The sequence below is a fragment of the Heteronotia binoei genome, chromosome 9 (assembly GCF_032191835.1).
Source record: "Heteronotia binoei isolate CCM8104 ecotype False Entrance Well chromosome 9, APGP_CSIRO_Hbin_v1, whole genome shotgun sequence".
Taxonomy (NCBI): domain Eukaryota; kingdom Metazoa; phylum Chordata; class Lepidosauria; order Squamata; family Gekkonidae; genus Heteronotia; species Heteronotia binoei.
In genome coordinates this window covers 100,833,095-100,858,474 of record NC_083231.1, presented here as the reverse complement: position 1 = coordinate 100,858,474, position 25,380 = coordinate 100,833,095, and the positions used below count along the sequence as shown (strand labels likewise).

General features: G+C 44.3%; 1 protein-coding gene across 1 annotated transcript; it reads left to right on the top strand.

The window, feature by feature from the left end:
- The first annotated feature begins 1,352 nt into the window (after positions 1-1,352).
- On the top strand, positions 1,353-24,186 carry LOC132577344 (uncharacterized). Its single transcript, XM_060247077.1, has 12 exons — positions 1,353-1,438; positions 6,444-6,511; positions 6,615-6,698; positions 9,123-9,167; positions 9,976-10,032; positions 15,967-16,023; positions 16,319-16,369; positions 17,432-17,479; positions 19,240-19,284; positions 19,797-19,826; positions 21,046-21,093; positions 23,775-24,186. The coding sequence occupies exons 2-12, from the start codon at positions 6,458-6,460 to the stop codon at positions 23,898-23,900; spliced, it is 645 nt and encodes a 214-aa protein (XP_060103060.1). The 5' UTR covers positions 1,353-1,438; positions 6,444-6,457; the 3' UTR covers positions 23,901-24,186.
- The last annotated feature ends 1,194 nt before the right edge of the window (positions 24,187-25,380 follow it).

Below are 25,380 nucleotides of genomic sequence, written 5' to 3'. Positions count from 1 at the left end.
CTGGCTTCCTGCCAAAAATCTCTAATATAAAACTCAGTTCCCACCCAGGAGCTGGGTTACCCTCCTGCAGCCTTCTGGGAGACCAGCCTGAAAGACTTCCTGTCTCTCTAGGAGGCCTCCTCAGAATTGCTGCTTCCAGACAGGAGGGGAGAGGGAAGGAGGAAGAGATTAGGCCCCAAAGCCTGCCTCCAGTTTGATGGTCTCTTCCTGCCAACTCCCAGATAACCATAGCCTAAAATGGCATTTCACAGTGGCCAAACCTGCTTAATTTAAGAGCCACATAGAATAAACATCATAGGTTTGAGAGCCACAAGACATGAACATCAGATGTTGGAAGGAAGGAAGAAAGGAAGGAAGGAAAATAGATGGGAGAGGGAGGGAGTGGTGGAAAGAAAGCAACTTTTTAACTTTAAATGCATTCTCCAAGCTGCTGACTGGCTTGGCTCGGAGAAGTGATTTAAAAGTACAAATGTCTTCTCCAAGGCAGCTGACGGTGATGGGTGCTACAAGAGCTGCACAGATGTAACTCCCAAGCCACAGTTTGGCCACCCCTGCATAGAGTCCACCCTTCAAAGCAGCCAATATCTCTAAAGGAGCTGGTCTCTGTCAGTTGGAGAACTGTTGTAAAAGCAGGACAGAGATCTCCAGGCCTCACAAGGAGGCTGGCAACCCTAGCTAGGAGGCGTCTGAGAGGGGAAGCCAAAGAGCCCAGTCCCTCTGTTCATTTTGCATTCCTTTCAGAAGCTGTTTGGGATAGTCAAGAGACAGTAAAAAGGGGGAGGGGATAGTTAAGAGTTAACTAGAACATGACTATGAGATGGAGGTTTAGTGTCTATGAATGTAGAGGCGCTTGTCAGTCTCCCTGGCTAGAGCCAGGCTAGATCTAACCATCTTTTCTGCTGGTGAAAAAGAGTCCCATTTGGCCAAAAAGACAATACTGGACCTGCATAGGCAATAGCTATGTCACAAAATGTTGTCAACCTCCTGGTAAGGCCTGGAGATCTCCCAGGATTACAACTGATCTCTAGACTTCCCTAGTCCTTCCCAGGCTCCACCCCAAATCTCCAGGAATTTCTCATCCCAGAGTTGGCAACACTAGATGTGAGATGGGGAGGGGTATAAGAAAAAGCCCCCTACTTTTCATACACATGGACATCATGATCACCATTATAGTTGCCAGTAGGCTTCCCAACCCTCCCGCCCTGGTGAGGGACCCCCGAATTTTCAGCCTCCTCCCCCGCTCTTAAAAAATCTGGGGGCGGGGGGAGAGAGAACATACCTGTAGGCATCATGTTGCTTTACAGCTTGGGATCCGTTTTTAAAATGTGTCCCTTTAAGGCTGCACAGGAAACAGGAACGGCCCCTCCCTTTCTTTTCCTGTGCAGCCTTGCTTTCATTTTCACAGTGAGCAAATTCTGCTGGAAGAAGACCAAGTACGGTAAGTATTTGTGTGTGTGTGTGAGAGAGAGAAAAGGAGGGGGCAGGTAGGGGGGATTCCCTGGTATGGAGGCCCTCCCCCCCCTTTAGAAAGCGTGGGGGGGAGGGATATGTCTACTAGGCACTCTATTATTCCCTATGGAGAACGATTCCCATAGAGAATAATAAGGAATTGATCCATGGGTATTGGGGGCTCTGGGGGGGCTATTTTTTGAGGTAGAGGCACCAGATTTTTAGTATAGCAGCTAGTGCCTCTCCCCAAAATACCCCCCAAGTTTCAAAAATATTGGACCAGAGGGTTCAATTCTATGAGCCCCAAAAGATGGTGCCCCTATACTTAATTATTTCCTATGGAAGAAAGGCATTTAAAAAGGCGTGCTGTCCCTTTAAATGTGATGGCCAGAACTTCCTTGGAGTTCAATTATGCTTGTCACATCCTTGTTCCTGGCTCCACCCCCAATGTCTCCTGGCTCCACCCCCAATGTCTCCTGGCCCCGCCCCCAAAGTCCCCAGATTTTTCTTTAATTGGACTTGGCAACCCTAGTTGCCAGGGTGCCTGAAGTTTTAACTCGCACACATCTGCTCTAAGAAGTGGACTTTGCCCACGGTTTCTAAGGCTTATGTGGATACTATAAGCCTCAGCTTTGCAGCGGCATTCTACATCTCTGGATGGGTGTTAGCCAGAACTACAGATGAGCTTCCAGCTGCTCCTTGCATGCCCAGTCTTGGCTACTGCAGTGGAAGAAGCCACGCCGCCATGAACTGTACAGGCAAACAATGTCCAGCCTGTTTCCATGAACCAAAGGCTAACACCACCAGAATCCATCTTGTTTTCCTGACTCTATTACAGCAAAGCAGGAGACTCACGTATCCAACAGCTGCTTCAACTTCTACATAAGGCAATCAAGCTTATCTTAGGCGTGGATCCTGCCAGACTGCCTAAGCCTTTGTCTAACGGAACTCAAGACAAAGACTGGTGCCAAGAGAAGACTGAAGAAGAGGAAGACCAGTGAGCCAAGTTCCTTTGTGTAAACCGGGTGTTACCTTAGGTAGCAATTTGGCCATCTATTGTCACCTTTTTAGATAAGTTTAATAGTCTTAAGCACACCTCCACCCAGTAATTTCACCCATTCTTTTCCCCAACAGTCATCCGGGAGCCTCCCCCTTGGCCCATTGTTACCTGGACAGCCAATCAGGTAACTAAGGCCAAGTCCGTTCATTGGCTAGCTATGAGCGTCCAATCAGGGGCTGCCAACTAACCGACTATTGGCTACTGCACTAGTCCAGCCCTTATGGTCACTGCAGAGCCTCCCCTTTTCTGAGGTCATGTACAAGCTGACCACCTGTCATCCACCCCATACCTCCTATCCCCTAAGGGCTCAAGGTAGTCTATATAATCTGTAACACAGCTTCCCACATGTGTGCATCTAGCAGCACCCCATTTCCGCTGTCTAGATCCATCCCCGATACTTGGCCAGTTTTGGGTCCATTTCCCCCGTCCTCTTTCATCGCCATTGGAGCCTTTCTTGAAGACTACGATCGGTAATTATCACCCTGTTTGTCTACCCATGTGTTGTCTCTATATCTCTATTTTTCTTAGGACTGTATGTTTGCTTCGTGAATTACTTGTCTTGTATGTAAGCCTATATTTTTCTGGAATAAATTTTAATTGTTTTTACTTAATTAGAGTCCCTAATATTTTTAAGCATTAATTTCTGGACGTGGAATCCTGTATACATAAATAAAAAGATCCTGATTAAGCCAGGTGCCCACCTGACAATTCCCCAACCTCAGTTTTGAGGGCATTTTGGCTTACAGGGGAAGCTGGATATTTTTATGTTTAACTCTTAGGATGCAAGGGGGGAATTAAAGTTCAGGTAAGCATTCCCATCTATATTTAGGCCTCTACGTGTGGAGATGGTTTTTCTAAAATTAGTCCCACACAGCTTCAGTTCTTGGGTTATTAATGAGTACAGACTGTACTTGGAAAAACAGCCAGAGGAATATTTTGCTGCAGAATTGGGCAAATCAATCTCAAGCTCCCTTTGTTCCGCCACCTTTTCCATTTAAAATGTATTTATTTGGGATGTGGGCTGGAATGGAACTTTTGTTTCTTCCTGTCAACAGAGATTTGGGCATTCCTCTGCATAAAGCTATGGCCTTAATAAGAGTAAAATAATGGACACAGCATTAATAATGAGTGTTGGGATTGGTGCTTTCCATTTTATATGCTTCTCTTCAATTATGTGCAGAGGCAGCCAAATGTAGGCTTGCCAATCCCCAGGTCCCAGCGGGGGTTCTCCCGGTTTCCCAGGCTCCTTCCCGCCCCCAGTCAGCTGGCTGGCGGGGGGGGGGAGGGGAGCCCCGCCCCCACAGCCACTATGTGACTTTCCACCTCCAGAGGCTTCCTCTTGCGATGGTGTGTCTGTGTTACTTTGAAGAAGTTGGCAGCAACTTGTGAGTAGAGATGCCAATCCCTCGCTTCAGGGTTGCCAGAAACCGGGGGGGGGGGGGGGGGAAGGAAAATGTCTGCTGGGCACTTAATTATTCCCTATGTGGAGATCGATTCTCATAGGGTATGATGGGGAATTGATCTGGAGGTATTGGGGGCTTTGGGGGGGCTGTTTTTTGAGGTCTATCCTTCATTATTTCCTATGGAAGGAAGGCATTTAAAAAGGTGTGCTGTCCCTTTTAATGTGATGGCCAGAACTCCCTTGCAGTTCAATTATGCTTGTTACACCCTTGCTCCTGGCTCCACCTCCAAAGTCCCCAGATATTTCTTGAATTGGACTTGGCAACCCTAGCCAAATGTGTCAGTTTATGTGTAAATTTTTGGTACTGGGGTGTGATGGTAATGAGACATAATGTACCGTACTTCAAAGGATTTGGAATAAAACAAGAGCAGCCACTAGCTCCTAGAGGAATCCTACCAAGACCTCATTCCTCTTTTAGAAATGAGTTGTTTGGTTTTTTTTCATAGAAATACTCCAAAAAGGAATCCATGCTTTTGGAATTGTCTGAAGCTGCTGCGTTCTATTTTTGATTTTCTCCTTTTCTAAGTGGGGTTGATCACATACATAGGGGGATTGGAAGGTGACAGAATTGTGAGTGTTCCCATTCAAAATTGCTCAGAGAAACTGTGAAGCTTGGACAAAGTAATCATGTGAGATGAGACAGCTCAGCCCAGTTGAGCTCATCGTGGTTTGGACTTTAAAAGAAACTGTTGACGAAGAATTGATTTGATATTTGGCCTGAAGCAGATTGTTTTGTTTTGTTTTTTTGGCTACTGTGTGACACAGAGTGTTGGACTGGATGGGCCATTGGCCTGATCCAACATGGTTTTTCTTATCCATATTTAAAGGAACCAATTCATAATCTTCCCCAATGACCTATAGCCATCTGCACCGAAATCAAGAACCAGTGAATTATTACCTTCTACAGAACCAGTACAACATGGATGCTCAGTTTTTTAAAAATCCAAAAGCTGTTATCAATAAATCAGCAAAGAGAAGGCAGCTCTCCCATTACAAACAACACAAAACCATAGCATGGTCTTTAGAACTTCCTACACAGAACTGGACATACTTCTTTGTACCCATCAAGTCATCCTACTTGATATGTGTTGAGTGTTGAACCGAAATGTTTGATCATTTACCCATAGAGCAGCTGTCTTTTGTTCTGAGGGACCTGGTTGGGGGTGGGGGGGAGAGGGTTTAAATTCCAAAAGGCTGCATCATCAAGCCACTTATGAAGACAGGGGAAGACTAAGGACCTTCCAAGAAACTGAGACAAGACTGATTTGAGCTGCATTCTCACACGTTAGCACACATCTGAGAGCCCACAGTTCAGTCCAAGGTAACCATAACAATATTTAGCATTTGTATTGCGCTTTAGAGTGTTCAAAGACTGCATGTGGAAGTGCATTAAAGAAGACGCTCATAGCGGTGAACTCTCTTTTTAACACATATATGTCTGCGAAATGCATGCTAATGTGCTGATATATGCAACAATCACTGGCTACTCCTTTAAGATTGCCAGCCTCATTTAAGACTACCAACCAAAGCCTGGGGTTCTCCCAAAATTACAACTGATCTCCAGACTACAGAAATCACTTCCCTCGGAGGAAATGACAGTTTGAGGGTGGCCCATATGGCATCACTGGTGAGCTGCCTTCCATCCCCAAACTCTACCCACCTCAGGCAATGCCCTCAAGTCTCTAGGAACTTCCCAAACTAGATACCTCATCCATATTCCTCTGCTGGGAAAGAGGGGGTCTGAGATGGGCTACCTCCTTCTTAGATATTAGAATGCTGTAGGGTTGCTTTCATTCTCAGAAACTGAGGAACGGGACCATGAAAAGAGAGTACTTAGCTAGAGGCTAAGTAGCAATCCCAAAACAAGTCTGTTCCCATAATGACTCTCTCTCCAGTCTGTTATTTTTGAAATAAGGTAACCAGAACTGTAGCTGGGGGATCTGACCCATGTATTGAAGGCCACAGAGCTACAGACTAGCTGGGGAGCTTGAAATGTCTGTTCGGTAACGAAGGTATGGTGACTGCCTAGATTCAAACCATGACAAGTATTATTCACACCGATTCCCAATTTCCTTTTCCTCAGGTATGAATCCTTAATACTGCGCTGTTCTAAATAATTCCTTTGCTTTGGTAATCTCTGCTTGCTTGGGTTTAAATCCCCTCATGTGGAGGTCTTGGCCCTTTAAGGGAACTCTGTGAAGCCGATGGACATAATCCCAATAAAGACTTATAAGATCCATCCTAGAGAGGAAGTCTAAGCAGGCAGATGACCTTATGGTGGTCCCAGAGCAGGATAAAAGTTTCCAGGAGAACCTTGTAGTAAAGCAATCACAAAGTCAATAAAGTAACTCCATGCTGGCCATACAAATTTCACTGAAACATGGAAACTCTAGCAAGTTTTCAATATGTTTGGCATTTAGTAGTATTTTGAATGTGTCTTCTGCATCCTAACCTTTGCAAAATATTCTCCAGGGAATCGCACCACAATGAAGATTACCACAGTGTTCTGGTACCTTTGGAGTATTCACTTGGTGTTCTCCGTAAGTACGTTATAGTGCAACAAGTAAGCTAAGAATGACCCATTTTCCTCAGTGACTCGATAGCAAAAGATCATCCTCATAATCACTTTTCAACTTTCTCAAGGTTCCTCAACAAAGCCATCTCAACCTCAGGAATCCTCAACAAAGCCGACGTCATTACGATGCTACAAAGCTGGAGATAGAGCAGGTATTCTACTGTCCTTTCTATGGATCTTTCTAGAAAAGCAAGTAGTGGTTCAAGTTGTGTTTCAATCAGCAGGTGTATATCAGTGACAAAGCATATGACAACAACCCAACTCTATGTAGGACCCAGTTTGGCTGTAGCAAAGCAAGCATCAGCATGTGCTATTGCAACTAAAAGTGCAAACCAACTCTGGCATGTAAGGGAGAACCGTTCACCTCTGCCGTACTCCTCAGGCAAATTTCACATTTTGTTTCCTTGGAAGGTTGCCAGCCCAGCACTGGCAAATGTCGGGAGATTTTGGAGGCAGTGCCTAGGAAGGGTAGACTTTCAGAGCATGTGAAGTCACATCCTTCATGATGCTAGGAATTTCCCCACTGTCCATGGTAAAGACCACGGAGATCATATGGATTCCTAGAGTATCACCTAGAAGTGAAATCACATTCTCCAGTCCTCCACTTCGAAGTGATGTCACTATAGGAATCCATAGAAATTTACCATGGAGATTTGGGAAATTTCTAGAAAGTTGTTGTTGATGCTACCCTGTTCCCCCACTTTTCTCAGCTCCTCAAATTATTGAGGGTGGAGGGAGTGGAGCTAAAGTAGGAGTTTGCCTGATACTGGTGGACTATCTTTTTAATATGTGTCCTCGAGTTCAATTCTGAGTAATCTGTTCCCTTACAGAATGAGGCCATAAGAATTCTAAAGGCTAGTCTAGGCAGTTGCCTTTCTCCAGCATGGTTAGAGAATCCAGGGGACAGAAAAAGCACTCACACATAACCCCCCGCCCTTCTCATGTACAGAATGCTGTTTGTAACTAGCATGAAAGTAATGGTGAGTAGGATTGATATGGCCAGGGTTCATATCTGTGTCATGGGCTAGCTACCTGGGCCAATTACCTTCTTTCAAGCTAACCTACCTTGTTGTGATAATAAAATGGGATATTGCCCTGAGCTCCTTGGAGAGAGTGGGTGGGATCAGAGCTTTTTTTTGTAGCAGGAACTCCTTTGCATATTAGGCCACACACCCCTAATGTAGCCAGTCTTCCAAGAGCTTACAGTAGGCCCTGTATTAACTGCCCTGTATGCTCTTGGAGGATTGGCTACATCAGGGGTGTGTGGACTTATATGCAAAGGAGTTCCTGCTACAAAAAAAAAGCCCTGGGTAGGATAAATATCTAGTGCACAGGATATGTTCTGAGGGCATCCAAGCTACCTTGCTGGGTCTGGGCATGGCCAGGATGGAAAAGAAACCTTTTGCAAACTTTCCACCATACATTCTGCAGAGTCCTCCTTGGTGGTTTTCCATTCAAGCACTAACTTCTGTGATCTGAAGAGACTGGCCTATCCCAAATGCATGTAATAGGAGCACAGACTATATGCAGTCCTTCTGATAAGTGTAGTTGCTATTTTATGTGAATGGGGCAACACACACATTTTCCAAGTGCACATAGCTTCAGCATACACAGCTATGTTTCTTCAAAAATCTGGCATGCTGTCCATATCCACTGAAGCTTTAAGTACATGAAAAATACATGTGTTGCCCTATTTATGCAAAATTATAACCGCACGTTTCAGGAGGGTTGTACATGGTGCACACGTCTGTTATGTATAGTTTCAGCACCACAAGTCTGAAATGAGATTGTTGAGTTTGATGATGTAAGCACACTTGGATATACATGTAGATAAATAAATACAGTCAGATGTTTGTATTCAGCAAACAATTAAAGTGCAGACAGAGATAGATACTGGTAAACCAATTGACAGAAGTTTCAATTGGTTATGAAGAAACCTTTTATTTCACCTTCATTTCTTGAAAGTGTCATCTGGGACAGTGGCAGTCCTGTTGAGTGAAAAAGGCTGTCTACAACCCCATATTATGCCCTTCTAAAGAACAAATAATCCATATGATGGAGTGATACCTGGTCAAGGAAATGAGGAAATACTCCAGTACTTAACGGTGGGTGGGATTTGATTGTAGAAGTATAGCAAAACTTGTGTTACATACATATATGTTGTCAAGTTGTGACCAACTTATTGCAACCCCAGCAACGGGCTTTCAAGGCACGTGAGGCAGTGGTGTTTGCCATTGTCTTCCTTCAGAGTCCTCCTTGGTGGTTTTCCATTGAAGCACTAACATTGCTTAGCTTCTGTGATCTGAAGAGATTGGCCTATCCCATACCATTCCACATCACCAGAAGCTGTAGTACTATATAATATATTTGGAGCATGGAGACATCCAGCATTAACTATATACTGCACGGACTTTAAAACACCAGGTTAAGAAGTGGCTAACCGGTTATTTAAAAAAGGAATCTTTCAAAGGGGATTGGTTTTCACACAGAAACTTAAGAGTACTGATGCATGTGTTAGATTGGAAAAGTCTAATTGTGCATACTGAGAAAGTCTTTTCTTCCCTAAATCATTCAAGGACGATGCTTCTGTGAACCTGCCACCTCAACCACTAGCTGCTCCGGTATGTTACTTCACTTGGGATAGGGGGTATTTAGAACCTCATCTGTTTTCTTGCACAGAAGCAGAAATCGTCCCCTATGTAATGGGGTGCCCGTGGCCACTGCTGGGAAATTGAAGGAGAGGAAATTAGGGGAAACCTGCCATGTAGAAGCCCCACTGCATTGGATCTGCAGTCACAGCAGCAAAAGGGATGCCACACAAGCCTGTCCCCATCCGAAAAACATGTTTATTAAGGACCAAATTGCATATTATGTTTTTTGGTGAACCAGGACAGGGTTACCCAAACCTGACTAACTTCCACCGCAGCCACATAGCAGCTGTGGAAAATGGTGTTTTTAAAATCAGCTGGAGACCAATTCTGCTTGGAATTGCTACACTGGAGGAGGAGGGGTTCAAGCTTTTCTCTCCATGCCATTTTCCCTAACCAAAATTTCCCCAGCAGGGAGTTATATGTATAACTTGGGAGCTTTCTGTGCAGTATTCTGAGCTTGTGTAGCTCCAGAGTTATGCAAATAACAATCCACTGGGACCATTTTGACTAGGGGATGGGGAAGGCAAGTGCTCCCCGGCCCCACAGCAGTTCTGAGCAGAATCAGGCTCCTGCTAATTTTAAAAGGACATTTCCCACAGCTGCTGTTTGGCTGTGAAGAAAGTGAGCCAGGCCCATGGAACCCTATCCCAACTTGCAAAAACAAAGTAACATGTAAGTTGGTCCTGAGAAAGACCTTTGCGTAGGGGACAGGATGAAGGAACTTGACCAATTTCATTTTGAATATTGATATAAGGCTTTCTTTCTTCCGTGGTTTAAGGTTTCTGGGGATGCTGCCACTTACAAGCTCAAGCCGTTCGGGTTACCAGCAGCTATGGTATGTTATTTAATGAAGATACTAGCTACTTAAACCTCACCTGATACCTTGCACAAAACAGAAAATATAATTCTTATGCAAGTAAGATGTCACAAAGTGAAATTCTATCAGTCATATCATATTTTCATGAGATGCTAAATAAGAGAGAGCATTGTGCATGGGAAAGGATGTGAGAGGCTGAGAAGTCTCATTTTGAATGCTAATATAACCCTCTCCCCCATAGGTTGCCAATCCACAAGTGGGGGCAGGGGATCCCCTAGTTTGAAGGCCCTCCCCCCACTTCAGGGTTATTAGAAAGTGGGAGTGAGGGGTGGGGAGGGAAATGTCTGCTAGGCACTCCATTATACCCTAAGGAAACCGATTCCCATAGGGTATAATGGAAAATTGATCTGTAGGTATCTGGGGCTCTAGGTGAGCTGCTTTTTAAGTTAGAGGCACCAAATTTTCAGTGTAGCATCTGGTGACATTCCTCAAAATAACCCCAAAGTTTCAAAAAGATTGGACCAGGGGGTCCAATTCTGCGAGCCCCAAAGGAAAGTGGCCCTATCCATCATTATTTCCAATTAAGGGAAAGCATTTAAAAGGTGTGCAGTCCCTTTAAATATGATTGCTAGGGCACCCTTCAGAGTTAAATCATGCTTATCACATCCTTGCTCCTGGCTCCACCCCAAAGTCTCCTGGCTCCACCCCCAAAGTCCCCATATATTTCTTGAGTTGGACCTGGCAACCCTACCCATTAGTTAAAGAATTCTGAGGTTCATTGTGCTTATAAACATCTTCTACAACAGTCATTAACAGCTCTGCCATGCATCCTCTGATTGACAACAATCCCTGACCCATCTCCTATAAGTAATGGTTGAGGAGGTTCTGTTCCATTGTATCCGATGAAGTCTTCTTGCTTATACCATGAATAAAACTTTGTTGGTCTTAAAGGTGCCACTGGTCTCAAACTTAGCTTTGGTATGCGTTACTTTGTGGGGGACATTAGAAACGTACACCTCATCTGCTACCTCACGCAGAAACAGAAATTATAAACATTGTGCAAGTCAGATGACAAAAAGAAGACGCATTCATGAAAACAGAAATTCTATAAGCCAAACCATCTCTCTCTCGGCTTGGCTTCGCGAACGAAGATTTAAGAAGGGTGCAATAGTCCACGTTTGCTGCAGGCTCGCTGGTGGCTGACAAGACCAATGTGGGAAAGGCAGGTCCGGCCACAGCGGCTGCAGGGAAAAGTCTGATTTAGGGTTGGTCCTGTAGCAGTGCGATTCTTCCTCAATCTCCTTTTGTCCTCAAGACCAGCTATGCGTGCGTTCTCAAAGGAAGAGACAGCCTGGTGGATGGTGTGCCTCCATGCTTTGCGATCTGAGGCTAGGTCAGACCACTGGTGATGGTTGATGTGACAGGTGCTAAGGAATTTCTTCAAGGAGTCCTTGTACCTCTTCTTTGGTGCCCCTCTATTTCGATGGCCGGTGGAGAGTTCGCCATACAGGGCAATCTTGGGAAGGCGGTGGTTTTCCATCCTAGAAATATGCCCTGCCCAGCGCAGCTGCGTCTTCAACAGCAGTGCCTCGATGCTGGTAACCTCCGCCCGCTTGAGGACTTCAGTGTTGGTCACAAAGTCACTCCAGTGGATGTTGAGGATGGTGCGAAGGCAGCGCTGATGAAAGCGCTCAAGGAGTCGCAGGTGATGACGGTATAAAACCCACGATTCAGAGCCGTAGATGAGGGTTGTCATCACAACCGCTTTGTAAACATTGATCTTTGTGCCTTTTTTCAGATGCTTGTTGCTCCACACTCTTTTGTGCAGTCGGCCAAATGCACGGTTTGCCTTTGCCAGCCTGTTGTCAATCTCCTTGTCGATCTTGGCATCTGATGAGATGATGCACCCCAGGTAGCTGAACTGCTGGACTGTCTTCAGAACTGATTCACCCACAGTGATGCAGGGAGGGTGATAATCTTCCTGGGGTGCAGGCTGGTGGAGAACTTCTGTCTTCTTCAGACTAACTTCTAGGCCGAATAGCTTGGCAGCCTCTGCAAAGCAGGACGTCATATGCTGCAGAGCTGATACCGAGTGGGAGACGAGTGCAGCATCATCAGCAAACAGTAGCTCTCGGATGAGTTTTTCCATTGTCTTGGAGTGTGCCTTTAGTCGCCTCAGGTTGAACAGGCTGCCATCGGTGCGATAGCGGATGTAGACACCATCGTCCTCATCTAGATCTACTGCGGCTCTTTGAAGCATCATGCTAAAGAAGATCGTAAAGAGAGTTGGCGCGAGAACGCAGCCTTGCTTTACACCTGTGCCTATTGGGAAGGGCTCCGAGAGGTCGTTGCAGTGTCTGACTTGGCCTCGCTGGTCTTCGTGTAGCTGGATGATCATGCTGAGGAACCTTGGGGGACATCCTAAACGTTCCAAGATTTGCCACAGGCCTTTCCTGCTAACGGTATCGAAAGCTTTGGTAAGGTCGACAAAAGTCACATACAGAGCCTTGTTCTGTTCCCTGCATTTCTCTTGGAGCTGCCTGAGAACAAATACCATGTCGGTGGTGCTCCTGTTAGCTCTGAAGCCGCACTGGCTCTCTGGGAGGAGTTCTTCTGCAATGGCGAGCACCAGTCTGTTCAGGAGTATTCTGGCAAGGATTTTGCCTGCGATGGAGAGCAGGGTTATCCCCCGGTAGTTGGAGCAGTCTGACTTTTCCCCTTTGTTCTTGTATAGGGTGATGATGATTGCATCACGAAAGTCCTGTGGTAATTTGCCTTGTTCCCAGCAGGTGACAAGTACTTTGTGAAGTGAGCTATGTAGTACTGTGCCCCCATGCTTCCAGATCTCTGGTGGAATTCCATCAACTCCTGCTGCTTTGCCACTTTTCAGTTGCTTGATGGCTTTAACAGTCTCTTCTAGGGTGGGGATCTCATCCAACTCTGTTTTCACCGGTTGAAGTGGGGTGAGGTGGATTGCTGAATCTTGAACTACGCGGTTGGCACTGAAGAGAACCTGAAAATACTCCGACCACCGGTTCAATATGGATGCCTTGTCTGTGAGGAGCACTTGGCCGTCTGCACTATGCAAGGGACTCTGAGCCTGATATGATGGACCATATACTGCCTTCAGGGCTTCGTAGAACCCTCTTAAATCACCAGTGTCTGCACACAGCTGGGTTCTCTCTGCAAGCTTGGTCCACCACTCGTTCTGAATGTCTCGAAGCTTGCGCTGGAGGTTGCTACATGCAGCGCGAAAGGTTGCTTTTTTCCCAGGACAGGAGGGCTGAGCAAGATGTGCTTGGTAGGCAGATCTCTTTTTTGCCAGTAATTCTTGGATCTCTTGATTGTTCTCATCAAACCAGTCCTTGTTCTTCCTTGTGGAGAACCCGAGGACTTCTTCAGAGATCTGCAGGACGGTAGTTTTTAGGTGTTCCCAGAGTGCTTCTGGAGAAGGGTCTGTGGGGCAACTGGGGTCCTCAATTCTTGACTGGAGTTTTGCCTGGAAGGCAGCTTTAACTTCAGCTGACTGGAGGCTGCCAACCTGAAACTTCCTCCGAGGGATACCTCCTCTCCTGGGTGTGGGTTTAAAGTGAAGACGGAGATTGCAGCGTACAAGACGATGATCCGTATGACATTCTGCGCTGGGCATTACTCGGGTGTGTAAGACATCTCGAAGGTCTCTCTGGCGCACCAGAATGTAGTCGATAAGGTGCCAATGCTTGGACCGTGGGTGCATCCAGGTTGTCTTCAGACTGTTCTTCTGCTGGAAGATAGTGTTGGTGATGGTGAGCTGGTGCTCCATGCAGAATTCTAGCAGGAGGCGCCCGTTGTCATTGCAGTTGCCAATGCCATGTTTGCCAAGTACTCCTTTCCAGGCTTCCGAGTCTTTACCTACTCTGGAGTTGAAGTCGCCAAGGATGATCACCTTGTCCTCTGTAGGGGTCTTCCGTACGAGGTTGCGTAGATCAGCATAGAACTTGTTCTTTTCTGCAGGATCTGCTTGAAGGGTTGGGGCATACACACTGAAGAGTGTTGCATGCTGCTTGTTTTGAAGTGGGAGGCGCATGGACATGATGCGATCTGAGTGACCTGTTGGAAGGTTTTCGAGTTTGGAGGCAATGGAGTTCCTGACCATGAAGCCAACGCCAGAAAGGCGGCTCTCAGCCTTTGACTTACCCGACCAGTAGAGGGTATAGCCAGCACCGTGTTCTTGAAGACTACCTTCCTCAGGGAAACGGACCTCACTGAGAGCTGCTATGTCGATATTCAACTTGAGAAGTTCGTGGGCAACTAGAGCAGAGCGTCGTTCAGGGCGACCACTGCCTGCTGTGTCAAGCATGGTTCTGATGTTCCAACACGCAAGCTTTAGTCTTTGCACACTTTGTGAGGCAGGTGCATGCCTTTTCTTTGTTGTTATTTTTCGACCGCAAGTAAGGATGCCCGTTGACCGCGGCTAGCCAACTGGGGTGGGGGGAGACGAGCTTTGTTTAGGCCACCTTTTCTAGGCCCCTCTCCGTGTGGAGCAAGCAGTGCTGTCCCTAGATAAGGCTGCTTGGTCGTTTCAGGGTGCTGCCGAAAGATGCTTTCGTCTCCGGGTTAGCATCAGGCGACCAATATCCTGAACCGCCTACATGCAGGATCGGGACTGCGGCTTCCAGTGGCACCTTCCACCTGCCGTTTCGCCCCTTGCCTATCGCTGCAGGACTTGATGCGTTGTGGGTTGTGTGTGTGGATATGCCCTTCAGGCCTGCGCAGAGGAATTTTTTAGGTGAAGCGCAGTGTGCGCGGTACTGGCTCCACCCTTTCACCTGGGGGTCATCTGCCATGGCCCAGTAAGCCGGGACGCCGGCAGTGAGTCCTCCAGGTGGTAGGTGTTACATTAACGAGCTCTATCTGCCCGGGTTTGATGTTAGAGTTTTCCTTCTCTTAGGCTGACGAGGTTGGTGGGCCCAGCCTGCCCATCCGGTTATACCGCCGGACACTTCGGTCGCACCATGACGTAGCAAACTCTGTGAAAAACGGGGGGGACCAGCGAGAAGGTGTTGCTACGGATGCAGTAATGCAGGAGAGGCCATTGCAGTGACCATCTGCCAGGCATAGCCAGACAGTGACCACGCGGCGTTCACTACACCGGGAGAGGAGAGGCTATGTATTGCGCATGCACTTTCCCTGGGGGGGTAGGATTCCCAGAGGGAGCCCACCCCCCACCACCCCCAAACCATAGTTTCAAAAGAAACAGCATTGTGTAAGTGGTAGAATGTGGAAAGTTGCACTTTTGGGCTGTATCAACAGAAGTATAGTGTCCAGATCACAGAAGTATAGTGTCAACAGAAGTATAGTGACTTCTGTTGACACTATACTTCCAGTGATCTGAGGAACTATACTTCTGCTTGATACAGCCCCAAAAGTTGTGCACTTTGCACCACATTTTAAGGATATAGACAAGCTGGAACGGGTTCAGAGGAGGGCAAAAAAAGATGGTGAGGGGTCTGGAGACCAAGTCCTATGAAGAAAGGTTGAAAGAGCTGGGCATGTTTAGCCTGGAGAGGAGGCGGCTGAGAGGTGATATGATCACCATCTTCAAGTGCTTGAAGGGCTGTCATATAGAGGAGGGTGTGGAACTGTTTTCTGTGGCCCCAGAAGGTAGGACCGGAACCAGTGGGTTGAAATTAAATCAAAAGAGTTTCCGGCTCAACATTAGGAAGAACTTCCTGACAGACCAGTTCCTCAGTGGAACAGGCTTCCTCGGGAGGTGGTGGGCTCTCCTTCCTTGGAGGTTTTTAAACAGAGGCTAGATGGCCATCTGACAGCGATGAAGATCCTGTAAATTTATGGGGAAGTATTTGTGAGTTTCTTGCGTTGTGCAGGGGGTTGGACTAGATGACCCTAGAGGTCCCTTCCAATTCTATGATTCTAATGCTGATCTAGACCGTTTTCTGCCCCTTGTTAAAGGACCAAAAGGCTGATGCTGCTCATGAACATCTTCAACAGAGGCCAGCGATCCATCCAGTATGTGACTTCACTGCGATATTTAAAACTGATAATGTAGTCTGTTCAGTTGCAGGGTATCAGAAGATATCAATCTTCTGCAAATTACCATCAAAGAAGGGTATAGGAAAACCACAGCAGGGCGGGTGGGCTAGAAATTTAATAATAAAATAATACAAAAGAAGAAATTCCGCCTGATGAAATTTCATCATGCGTCCCCCCCCCCCCCGCCTTTTACACTTTTGTTGATAAAATAAAATTCATGCCGTAAGTTTCATTTGGAATACTAATAATGTTTTCCCCTCTCTTTTTTAAGAACTCTCAGAGTCTTCCTGATTATGAATTGCTAGAACCTACGGAACCGCTGGTATATAAAGCTTCTTCTCTTCTGGAGTCTTCTTGGTGTCAGTGCCTCATTTATGGAATTGTGTCCCTCTCTCATCTCTTTGATGCTTACCTAAATGGGTTTATACATCAAGTAAAACCATGACGAATCACCCAGGCAATAACTGCTGTGTATCTCATGCAGCTGTCTGGATAATTCTGCCAAAATTTGCTCGCTGACTGTGTTTTGATAGGGTTCTGTGTTGATGTTTTGATTTTATTGTATTTTCTCCAAGTGCCCCCGCTGTCCTTGATAATATTTGGGGACCTATTTTCTGCCTGACCAGGGCTTTTTTTGAGCAAGAAATGATGGCTTGGTGTCAGGGGGTGTGGCTTAATATGCAACTGAGTTCCTACTGGGCTTTTTCTACCCAAAAAGGCCTGGTAGTCTTCCATCCAAATACTATCCAGCAGAGCTTTTTGGGTGAAAAAAGCCCAGCAGGAACTCAGTTGCATATGAGGCCACCCCCCCTGATGCCACCATTGTTTCACATTGGGCTTTTTTGTAGAAAAAGCCCAGCAGGAACTCATTTGCATATTAGGCCATACCCCCTGACACCAAGCCAGCTGACACGACATTCCTGTGTGTTCCTGCTCAAAAAAAGCCCTGCTTAGTTTCTGGGAGCTGATGGGATCAGGCTAACCTGGTATATCCAGGTCAGGGCATATAGCTGAGTAAATGGCAGCTTTCAGTGCAAACTATGACTACTATGGTCCACACTGTTGTGTGAAACAGTGGTGACATCAAGGGTGTGTGGCCTAATATGCAAATGAGTTCCTGTTGGGTCTTTTCTACCAAAAAAGCCCTGCTACCTGACATGAGGCATGGATTTTCTGTTCTATCTGTTGTGCCAGCTGTTTTTATTGTTTTATTGCTGATGGGTGTCTATATTGTAAACTGCCCTTAGCCCACTTGTGGGATAGGATGGGGTGGAAACTAAATAAATAAATAAATAAGGCAAGGTTAACTATTTTAAATAAAAGCATTGTATAGAGACGATGAAATATGTCTTTTCAAACACTGGTATTTGATTCTTGTTTTCAGGACTCCCTTTTTCCAGAATTAAGTGATGATGACACCTATGAACAAAAGGTGAAAATGATAGCACATTTGCACTAACAGTAAATAATTACAGATTTTACACTGAAATTTCAGAATTTTACACCTTTGTTTCCCAGATCTATATTGCATTGAAAACTTATTCTAGGTATCATATTGGCATCAGTGGTACAATTTTCAGTGGAATTAGTTCACTCATACAACTGAATCTTGAAGTTCTGAGAAACAGAGGTATGCAAGTTATATTAACTGTGGGTAGAACAGTGATGCAATAAGGACTTGTTACTTGGACATCAGTAATCATAACCCCTAATATTGTTGTTATCATTTCTTTTGCTGTGAAGTCACAGCCTATTCATGGAACCCCAGAGGATTTTCAAGGCAAAAGACGTTCAGAGGTACTTTGCCATTGCCTGCCTCCATTGCCTGTCACAACCTTGATATTCCTTGGCGATCTCTCATCCAAATACTACCCAGGGCCGACCATGCTTAGCTTCCAAGTTCTGGCAAGACTGGGCTAGTTTGAGCTATCCAGGTCAGGGAAACCCTGATGAAGCAAACAGGATTTAGTTTTACCTGTGTTAGTTCCCTTGGGAAGCTTGGTCTTGTAAGCTCCACCTAAACTTGCTTAACATAAGAGCCACATAGAATAAACATCAGCTATTTGAGAGCCACAAAACATGAATGTCAGATGTTTGAGAGCTGCAAGACAGGAAGGAAGGAAGGAAGGAAGGAAGGAAGGAAGGAAGGAAGGAAGGAAGGAAGGAAGGAAGGAAATAGATGAAGGAGGTAGAGGTGGAAAGAACACAACTTTAATTTTAAATGCATTCTTCAATCCGCTGGCTGGGTTGGCTTGGAAAAGTGATTTAAAGAGACAAATGCTTTCTCCAAGCTGGCCAACAGGGGTTGGGAGCTTTGAGAGCCACACAATATGTGTGAAAGAGCCACATGTGGCTCCCGAGCCACAGTTTGGCCGCCCTGTCATGCAAACTAGTATAAAATACCAACTTTGAGCTTATTAACATAACCCTAAAGGTTTGGGTAAATGATAGCATTCAATATATCTGTTTTATAATGTGTAGTGTTGGGAACTGGAAAGTTTAATCTTGCATCCTGGTATTGATTCTTTTCATACAGTTTAAGTATTTTGAGAATTGCGTAATTCAGAAATACCTAGACTTTGTAACGGTTGGTTAATAGTCCCTGTAACAGAAAATATTTGTTTGTAAATTGAAAAAAGAAGAAGAAACCTCACCATGCAAACAGTCTGACAAGGACTGAGCATGAACACTGCTTGCAGAACAGTTGAGAGCCATTTAAATGAGGAAAATTGGCCTGCTGAAGTCCCTGAGGGCTTATAGGATCCTGGAGAGGTAGTTCTGGGTTATGGGGATTTCCCAGCCTTTTCTCCACCTTGACAATTTTTCATGAGTTCCCAATCTGAGTGGCAGGAACTATAGATGGAGATACTGACCTTATCCATGATTAGGTCATTTTATGCTTATCTAGCATCATATCAACACTAGTTTACAGAGTGGACTAGTAGTTTGAAATTACTGTAGAAAATTAGGAACACTCATCACAAATGCAATTTTGTTAGAACCATCCTTTGCGTAGTTTTCAACAGCGGAAACAGGACATTCTATATAATCTGTCACTGTGCTTTAGTGCCGGCAAAAATCACATACTGCTTTATTAATAGTGATGATTGCTGTGATGACATTACTCAGTTGCTTTGCAGCCTGATGCAGAAAATAAATGTTAACATGCTAATGAGAGTCTTTGTTTCCTAGACCTATGCTTCTTCAGATGTGAGTGATGACTACTATGAGGAAGAGGTAAAAATTACAGCATTCAGTCCACTTGATCTACATCCTCCAACTATGTCAGTCACAAAGATAAGCAGCCTTGGGCACATGTGCTGAATAGAGGCATGCCAGACTATTTTGTTCAGTACCCAGAGCCAAATCTCCATTCAAAACACCAGGTCACTTTCACATACTCTGAATAGTGCACTTTTAATCCATTTCCAGTGCACTTTGCAGCTGAATTCTCTTGCATAAAATAGCAAAAACCACTTGCAAACAATAGCTAAAGTGCAATGAAAGCTAAAGTGCATTAGTCAGGAAGTATGAAAGCACTTCTGAGGCTCAGTTTGCTCTCTGTGCATCTGGCCAATTATACCCCTTATTTCCCTTCCTTTTGTTTGCCAGCATGCCACCTTTGTAGGTATTTGTGGGGCACAGGTGAAAAAGATGGTGTATTTCAATCTATGATCACTTCATGTTTTCAGTGTGCTTTGATTGGCATTATTATAAGTATTGATTTGACACTAATCTTTCATTTGCAGAGCTTCCTGCATTTTGATGAAGATGATGAGGTACATAAAGCAGAAGAAAGTCTTTCTTTAGGAAGATTTGAGAGGATTCTGTCAGCCACTCACCAGCCTTACACAGAGATGCAAAACTATTTATTTCCTTTTGTCAAAAATAAATAAATAAAAGCAATGGATTCTACAAGCCAAACTAGACAAGGAGGCAGGAGATCCATTATTGGTCTTCCAACATGTAAGAAAAGAAAATTAAAAATAGCTGGGGAGGAACACACAGATACTAAAGCAAGTTCCCTTGAGCAGCTGAAAGTATTTAATATTTGTATAATACTTTCAGGGCCAATTCACATTGCAAAGTCTTTGTGGTGGTGGTTGGACAACGCAAGGACTTTGCATCCCAAACTTATGCAGGCCATTTTCTCCTGATTTCAGTGGGCTTAAAGGTAAAGGTAATCCCCAGTGCAAGCTCCAGTCATTTCCAACTCTGGGGTGACATTGCATCATGACAATTTCACAGCAGACTTTTTAGCGGGGTGGTTTGCCATTGCCTGACTAAATGAGCCATGCGACGTGACCCAGTTTTCAGATACTCTTTCCAAAGCTCTCCATTGCTTGCTGCAGCTTGGGAGGTCTGCTGTGAGAGGGGAAGAGGGATGTCAGTCTTCTCTCCTGGACTATTTTCCTGAATAGAAACAGCCATGGTGGAGATGGTTGTTGCCCCTGTTGTCACATACTCATAGGGATGTCAACTCAGGCTTGCGAAATTCCTGGAGATTTCCAGGTAGAGCCTCAGGAGGGTGAGGTTTGGAGGGGAGGAACTGCAGCATGGTATAATGCCATAGTGTCCACCAGGGCTTTTTTTGTAGGAAAAAGCCCAGCAGGAACTTATTTGCATATTAGGCCACACCCCCTGACATCACCATTGTTTTGCACAGGACTTTTTGGTAGAAAAAATCCAGCAAGAACTCATCTTCATATTAGGCCATGCCCGCTGATACCAAGCCAGCCGGAACTGCATTCCTGTGCGTTCCTGCTCAAAAAAAAGCCCTGGTGGCCACCATCCAAAGCAGCCATTTTCTTCAGGGGAGGTACTCTCTCTAGTTTGGAGATTAGTTGTAATTTTGGGAGATCTCCAAGAACCACCTGGAGCTGCATGTGTCATCATCAGTCACATCTTCCTAGAACATATAAAGCCTGACAATGGGGTAAATGGTCCCCTCTCCTGTGTTCAACCATTTTTGCTTGAGGAAATGTATTTTTGTTTCAGGACTCACTTTACCCCGGGGTAGTTGAGGAACATGTCACAGAAGAAGAGGTAAAAATCCGAGAACTCAAACTATGTATTGAATTGTCTGCATGTTTTCATTGTGTCATTTATCCTTTTCACTTCTGTTGTAGGAAAGTTCATAATAAATTTCAACACTCTGCTAGCACCATTGTTACCAGACCTAAAGGGGAAAATATGTTTTTTAAAGACTACCACATTTAAAAATACACAACTATGCTCAGAGTGCATGACAGGAGATAATATATTAGAACTGAGTGATAGCTACCACATTGAATAATAAAAATTTGAAAAATTCTAAATGATAACATTATCTGTGACAGTTATGTCCTGCCATTCTTCTCAAGAAGCTCAGAGCAAATCTGTGATTTCTCTGTGAGGGTAGTGACCACATCTTCAACTGGTGGGACACAATCTCACCAACAATGCCTGGCTTTTTCTGCCTTTGTGCCAACAAGCTAAGAACATAAGAGAAGCCATGTTGGATCAGGCCAACGGCCCATCAAGTCCAACACTCTGTGTCACACAGTGGCAAAAAATTTTATATACACACATACACTGTGGCTAATAGCCACTGATGGACCTGTGCTCCATATTTTTATCTAAACCCTTCTTGAAGGTGGCTATACTTGTGGCCGCCACCACCTCCTGTGGCTAATTCTTCAGTAGATAGGATAATTATGAACATGGATGTGATAGCTCAGCCAACAGATGTAGAAAGGTGATCATACTTTGTCTCTACGCTATGTCATCATAATGGCTCATCCAATGAGCTGAGAGGTATCAAAACAGCAGTATTTGTTCACCTCAAACTTGTAGTTTCTCTAGCCTTTGGGATCCAACTGGCAAGATGGCTATTACTCAGCAAAGTCACATGATCTTTTTGTTAATTTTTTAAAATCAGCTTGGGTTGCCAATTCCAGGGGAAATTCCTGGAGATTGGGGGGTAGAACCTGGAGACAATGGAGTTTGGGACAGGAAAGAGACCTTAGGGGTATAGTGCCATAGAGTCCACCCTCCAAAGTAGCCATTCCCTCCAAGATATCTGTTTGGATACCAGTTGTAATTCTGGGAGATTTCCTGGTTCCACCTGGAGCTTGGCAACCCTAAAAATAACACCATATTTACTAAAACATGTCCACTCTGTGTGGGGATTAGAATTTATCGCTAATGATTAGTCAGAGGTCCAGTCTATTGATGTAACCGAATAAGGCAATAGGATCCTGAGACAGTAAGGTAGATTGTATTAATTCAGACTACAGATAGGGGAAGCCATTTTGAATGCTCTCCATTAAAGACATCCTTCCAATGAAAACCTAATGAAGTAGGAGAATGTATCTGGTCCAGTTTGTTCCTTATTGTCCTAGTTTTTTACTTGGACAAATCTTTTTTTCCACCTGTTTTGTTGTTTGGTGTGATACTGTTTCATCCCCTCAGAAATCTTCCACCTCATTGTGCGGCGTGTATAGACCAGGTAGCAGAGAAACTGAATAGCTGTTAACTTCTAATATAATAAAAGGTTTCATATGGAAACCTGTTAAGCATGAGAATGCTTGACTCTGGTACACAGCTTAGATCATTATTTGCCAAGCACGGATTTTATATTGTGTGCTCCAGGGCTTTTTTTGAGCAGGAACTCACAGGAACGCAGTTCTGGCTGGCTTGGCATCAGGGGATGTGGCCTAATATGCAAATGAATTCCTTCTGGGCGTTTTCTACAAAAAAGCCCTATATGAAAGTGGTGACATCATGGGGTGTGGCTTAAGATGCAAATAAGTTCCTGCTGGGCTTTTTCTACCAAAAAAAGCCCTGGTGGTCTCCATAGCTTTAGTTAGAGCAAGTCAAAATCTTCATGTAAGCATGCCTTTTCCCTTGGAAAATGTGAATCAAGGTACTGTGGAGGCCCATAGTGAGTGATGGCAGATACCAAAGGAAAGGGGACTCAGGGAGGAGTTTTGGGAGAGGAAAGGGTTTCCTGAATGAAACCTTCTTGGTTACTCACTGACTCAGAGAAAGTGACAGGAGGTTGAAAGGGTGAGGAGCCCAGAGCATCTGACAACTGAAGACGTTAACACAGTTGCATAATTTCAGAGATTTTAATGGATTTCCACTAATATACGTTGCCTGGATCTGATCTATATTCTTCAAAGAGATTTGGCATATCATAGGGAACAACAGGGGTCATTTCATAGAAAAAGAGGTGCCGGAGCTCATTAGCACAACTCATTTGCATATGCCACACTTCCCTGATGTCACAGGAAGGTGTACTAAATTATATCAGCTCAGCATCTACCTTAAAATGCTTCTTGAATTATAGTTGTCATAATAAAAACTTACTCCCAGCACACATTTTAAATTACTTTCTACTATGTGGCCACAGTGGCATAATGAAGATTTCCATCTGTCTGCTTTATATGTTTTGGTTATTGCCCCCATTTTTTGTGGGGGTGAAATATTAAAAAATTTGTCAGATCTTAAAGTTCAGCAAAATTCTCACAGGGAGTTTCAACAATGGAGCCCAGAAGCAAGTATTGGGTGCAGGAGAGAAAGAAAGAGCACAATAAAGAGGTGGTACAGCTCTGCTCCTGTGAGCCCCTGCCCAAAATGAGGGCTGGGGAACAAAGTGAGATTTATACAAAGAACATACTATCCTTCTGTACAGAGTAGCAATTTATAGTAGCCCTAGAAAACATTGATAACTTTTATTCTAGGTTGCAGATGCCAATGATGAAATTGAACTAACAGATGATTTTCTGACAGAGTATCTGACCCCTGAAGACGTTGACATGGAAACCGAAACAGACATTGAAACAGAAACAGACACTGAAACAGAATAGGAAGCCTCAAATAATATTGATGACAAAATTTATATTCTTGAGGGAAAACGGAGCTTAAAGTTTGTACTCAAATCAATCGCATCCTTTTTTCCGAATTGGTGAAATGGATAACGTGGTTTAAACCTATATATCTTCTAAATGAATGTAAAGGTGAGTTTGTTCTCAAATTGCTAATGGCACAAATAATTAGCAATCTGAAATGTATAATATTAGGCTTTTACTGCATTGTTTCTTAATCCATATCATGGTCATCATCATTATGAATAAATAAAAAAGAAAGACCAGAGTCATCTATGCTAGTCATAAATCAGTTTTATAATACTGTAATGTAATGATTTAAAAAAATTAATGATTTAAAAATTTAAAAAATCTATAAATGAGCAAAAATTATGGTCTGCTGCATTATTTAGAAAGGTTAATTCAAGGAGTTACTTGCAAACGGAATAGGTCATGTGCCCAGAACTTTTTTTAAAAAAGAAATAAGCCATACTTATTCTTTACAACAACCTAGGGTCACCCAAAGATGATACAAATCCAGTTTAGCATGTAAGAACAAAGAGCATGTTATATGCACCAATTTCTACATATCATTTTTCTGCATTTTAAGTTCTGTTGTGAAATTTAATTGATTTTAATGTTCATTTAATTATAAAAATACAAGTACTGATACAAATAATAATAAATGTGGAAGAACAGAAGGAAGGGGGATAGCAGGGCTTTTTAAAAGCAGGAACACAGTTCTCTCTGGCTTGGATGCAAAGGATGTGGCCTAATATGCAAATAAATTCCTGCTGGGGTTTTTCTACAAAAAAAGCCCTGTGAGAAACGATGATGATGACGACGACAATATGGGACTTATACCCTGCCCTTCACTCTGAATCTCAGTCTCTGAGGGGCTTACAATCTCCTTTACCTTCGTCTCCAACAACAGACACCCTGTGTGGTGGGTGGGGCTGAGAGAGCTCTTACAGCAGCCACCCTTTCAAGGACAACTCTGCAAGAGCTATGGCTAACCCAAGGCCATTCCAGCAGCTGCAAGTAGAGCAGTGGGGAATCAAACCTGGTTCTCCTATATACGAGTCTGTGCACTTAACCACTACACCAAACTGGTGGCATCAGCGGTGTGGCCTAATATGCATATGTGTTCCTGCTGGACTTTTACTACAAAAAAACCCCTGATGCATAATGCAAAGCACTGGGGTATTGAGGTGTCCTCTTGCAAGCAGAGCATTGCAATGCTTTTGAGCCTCAATAAAAAAAGTAGGTCATGTGAAGTAAATACATTTTAAAAACTACTGTTCATTGGCATGCACCTGACAATGCTTTAAAAAAACATCCTTATATTTAGCATGCCACAAGACTCCCATTACATCTCTGGAATTATTAGTTTGTGTATTCTGTACATGTGTTATTCTGTGCACACAGAATTCCCAAATGTCTGGAGGTTATGAGTGGGGACAAGGGCATGATCCTGAACTCC

Excerpts from the sequence above, each read along its gene's own strand:
- LOC132577344 (XM_060247077.1), top strand. The coding sequence starts at position 6,458 with ATGAAGATTACCACAGTGTTCTGGTACCTTTGGAGTATTCACTTGGTG. Across the intron at positions 10,033-15,966 it reads TCGGGTTACCAGCAGCTATG|GACCAAAAGGCTGATGCTGC; the intron begins GTATGTTATTTA and ends CCCTTGTTAAAG. Across the intron at positions 19,285-19,796 it reads ATGACTACTATGAGGAAGAG|AGCTTCCTGCATTTTGATGA; the intron begins GTAAAAATTACA and ends TTTCATTTGCAG.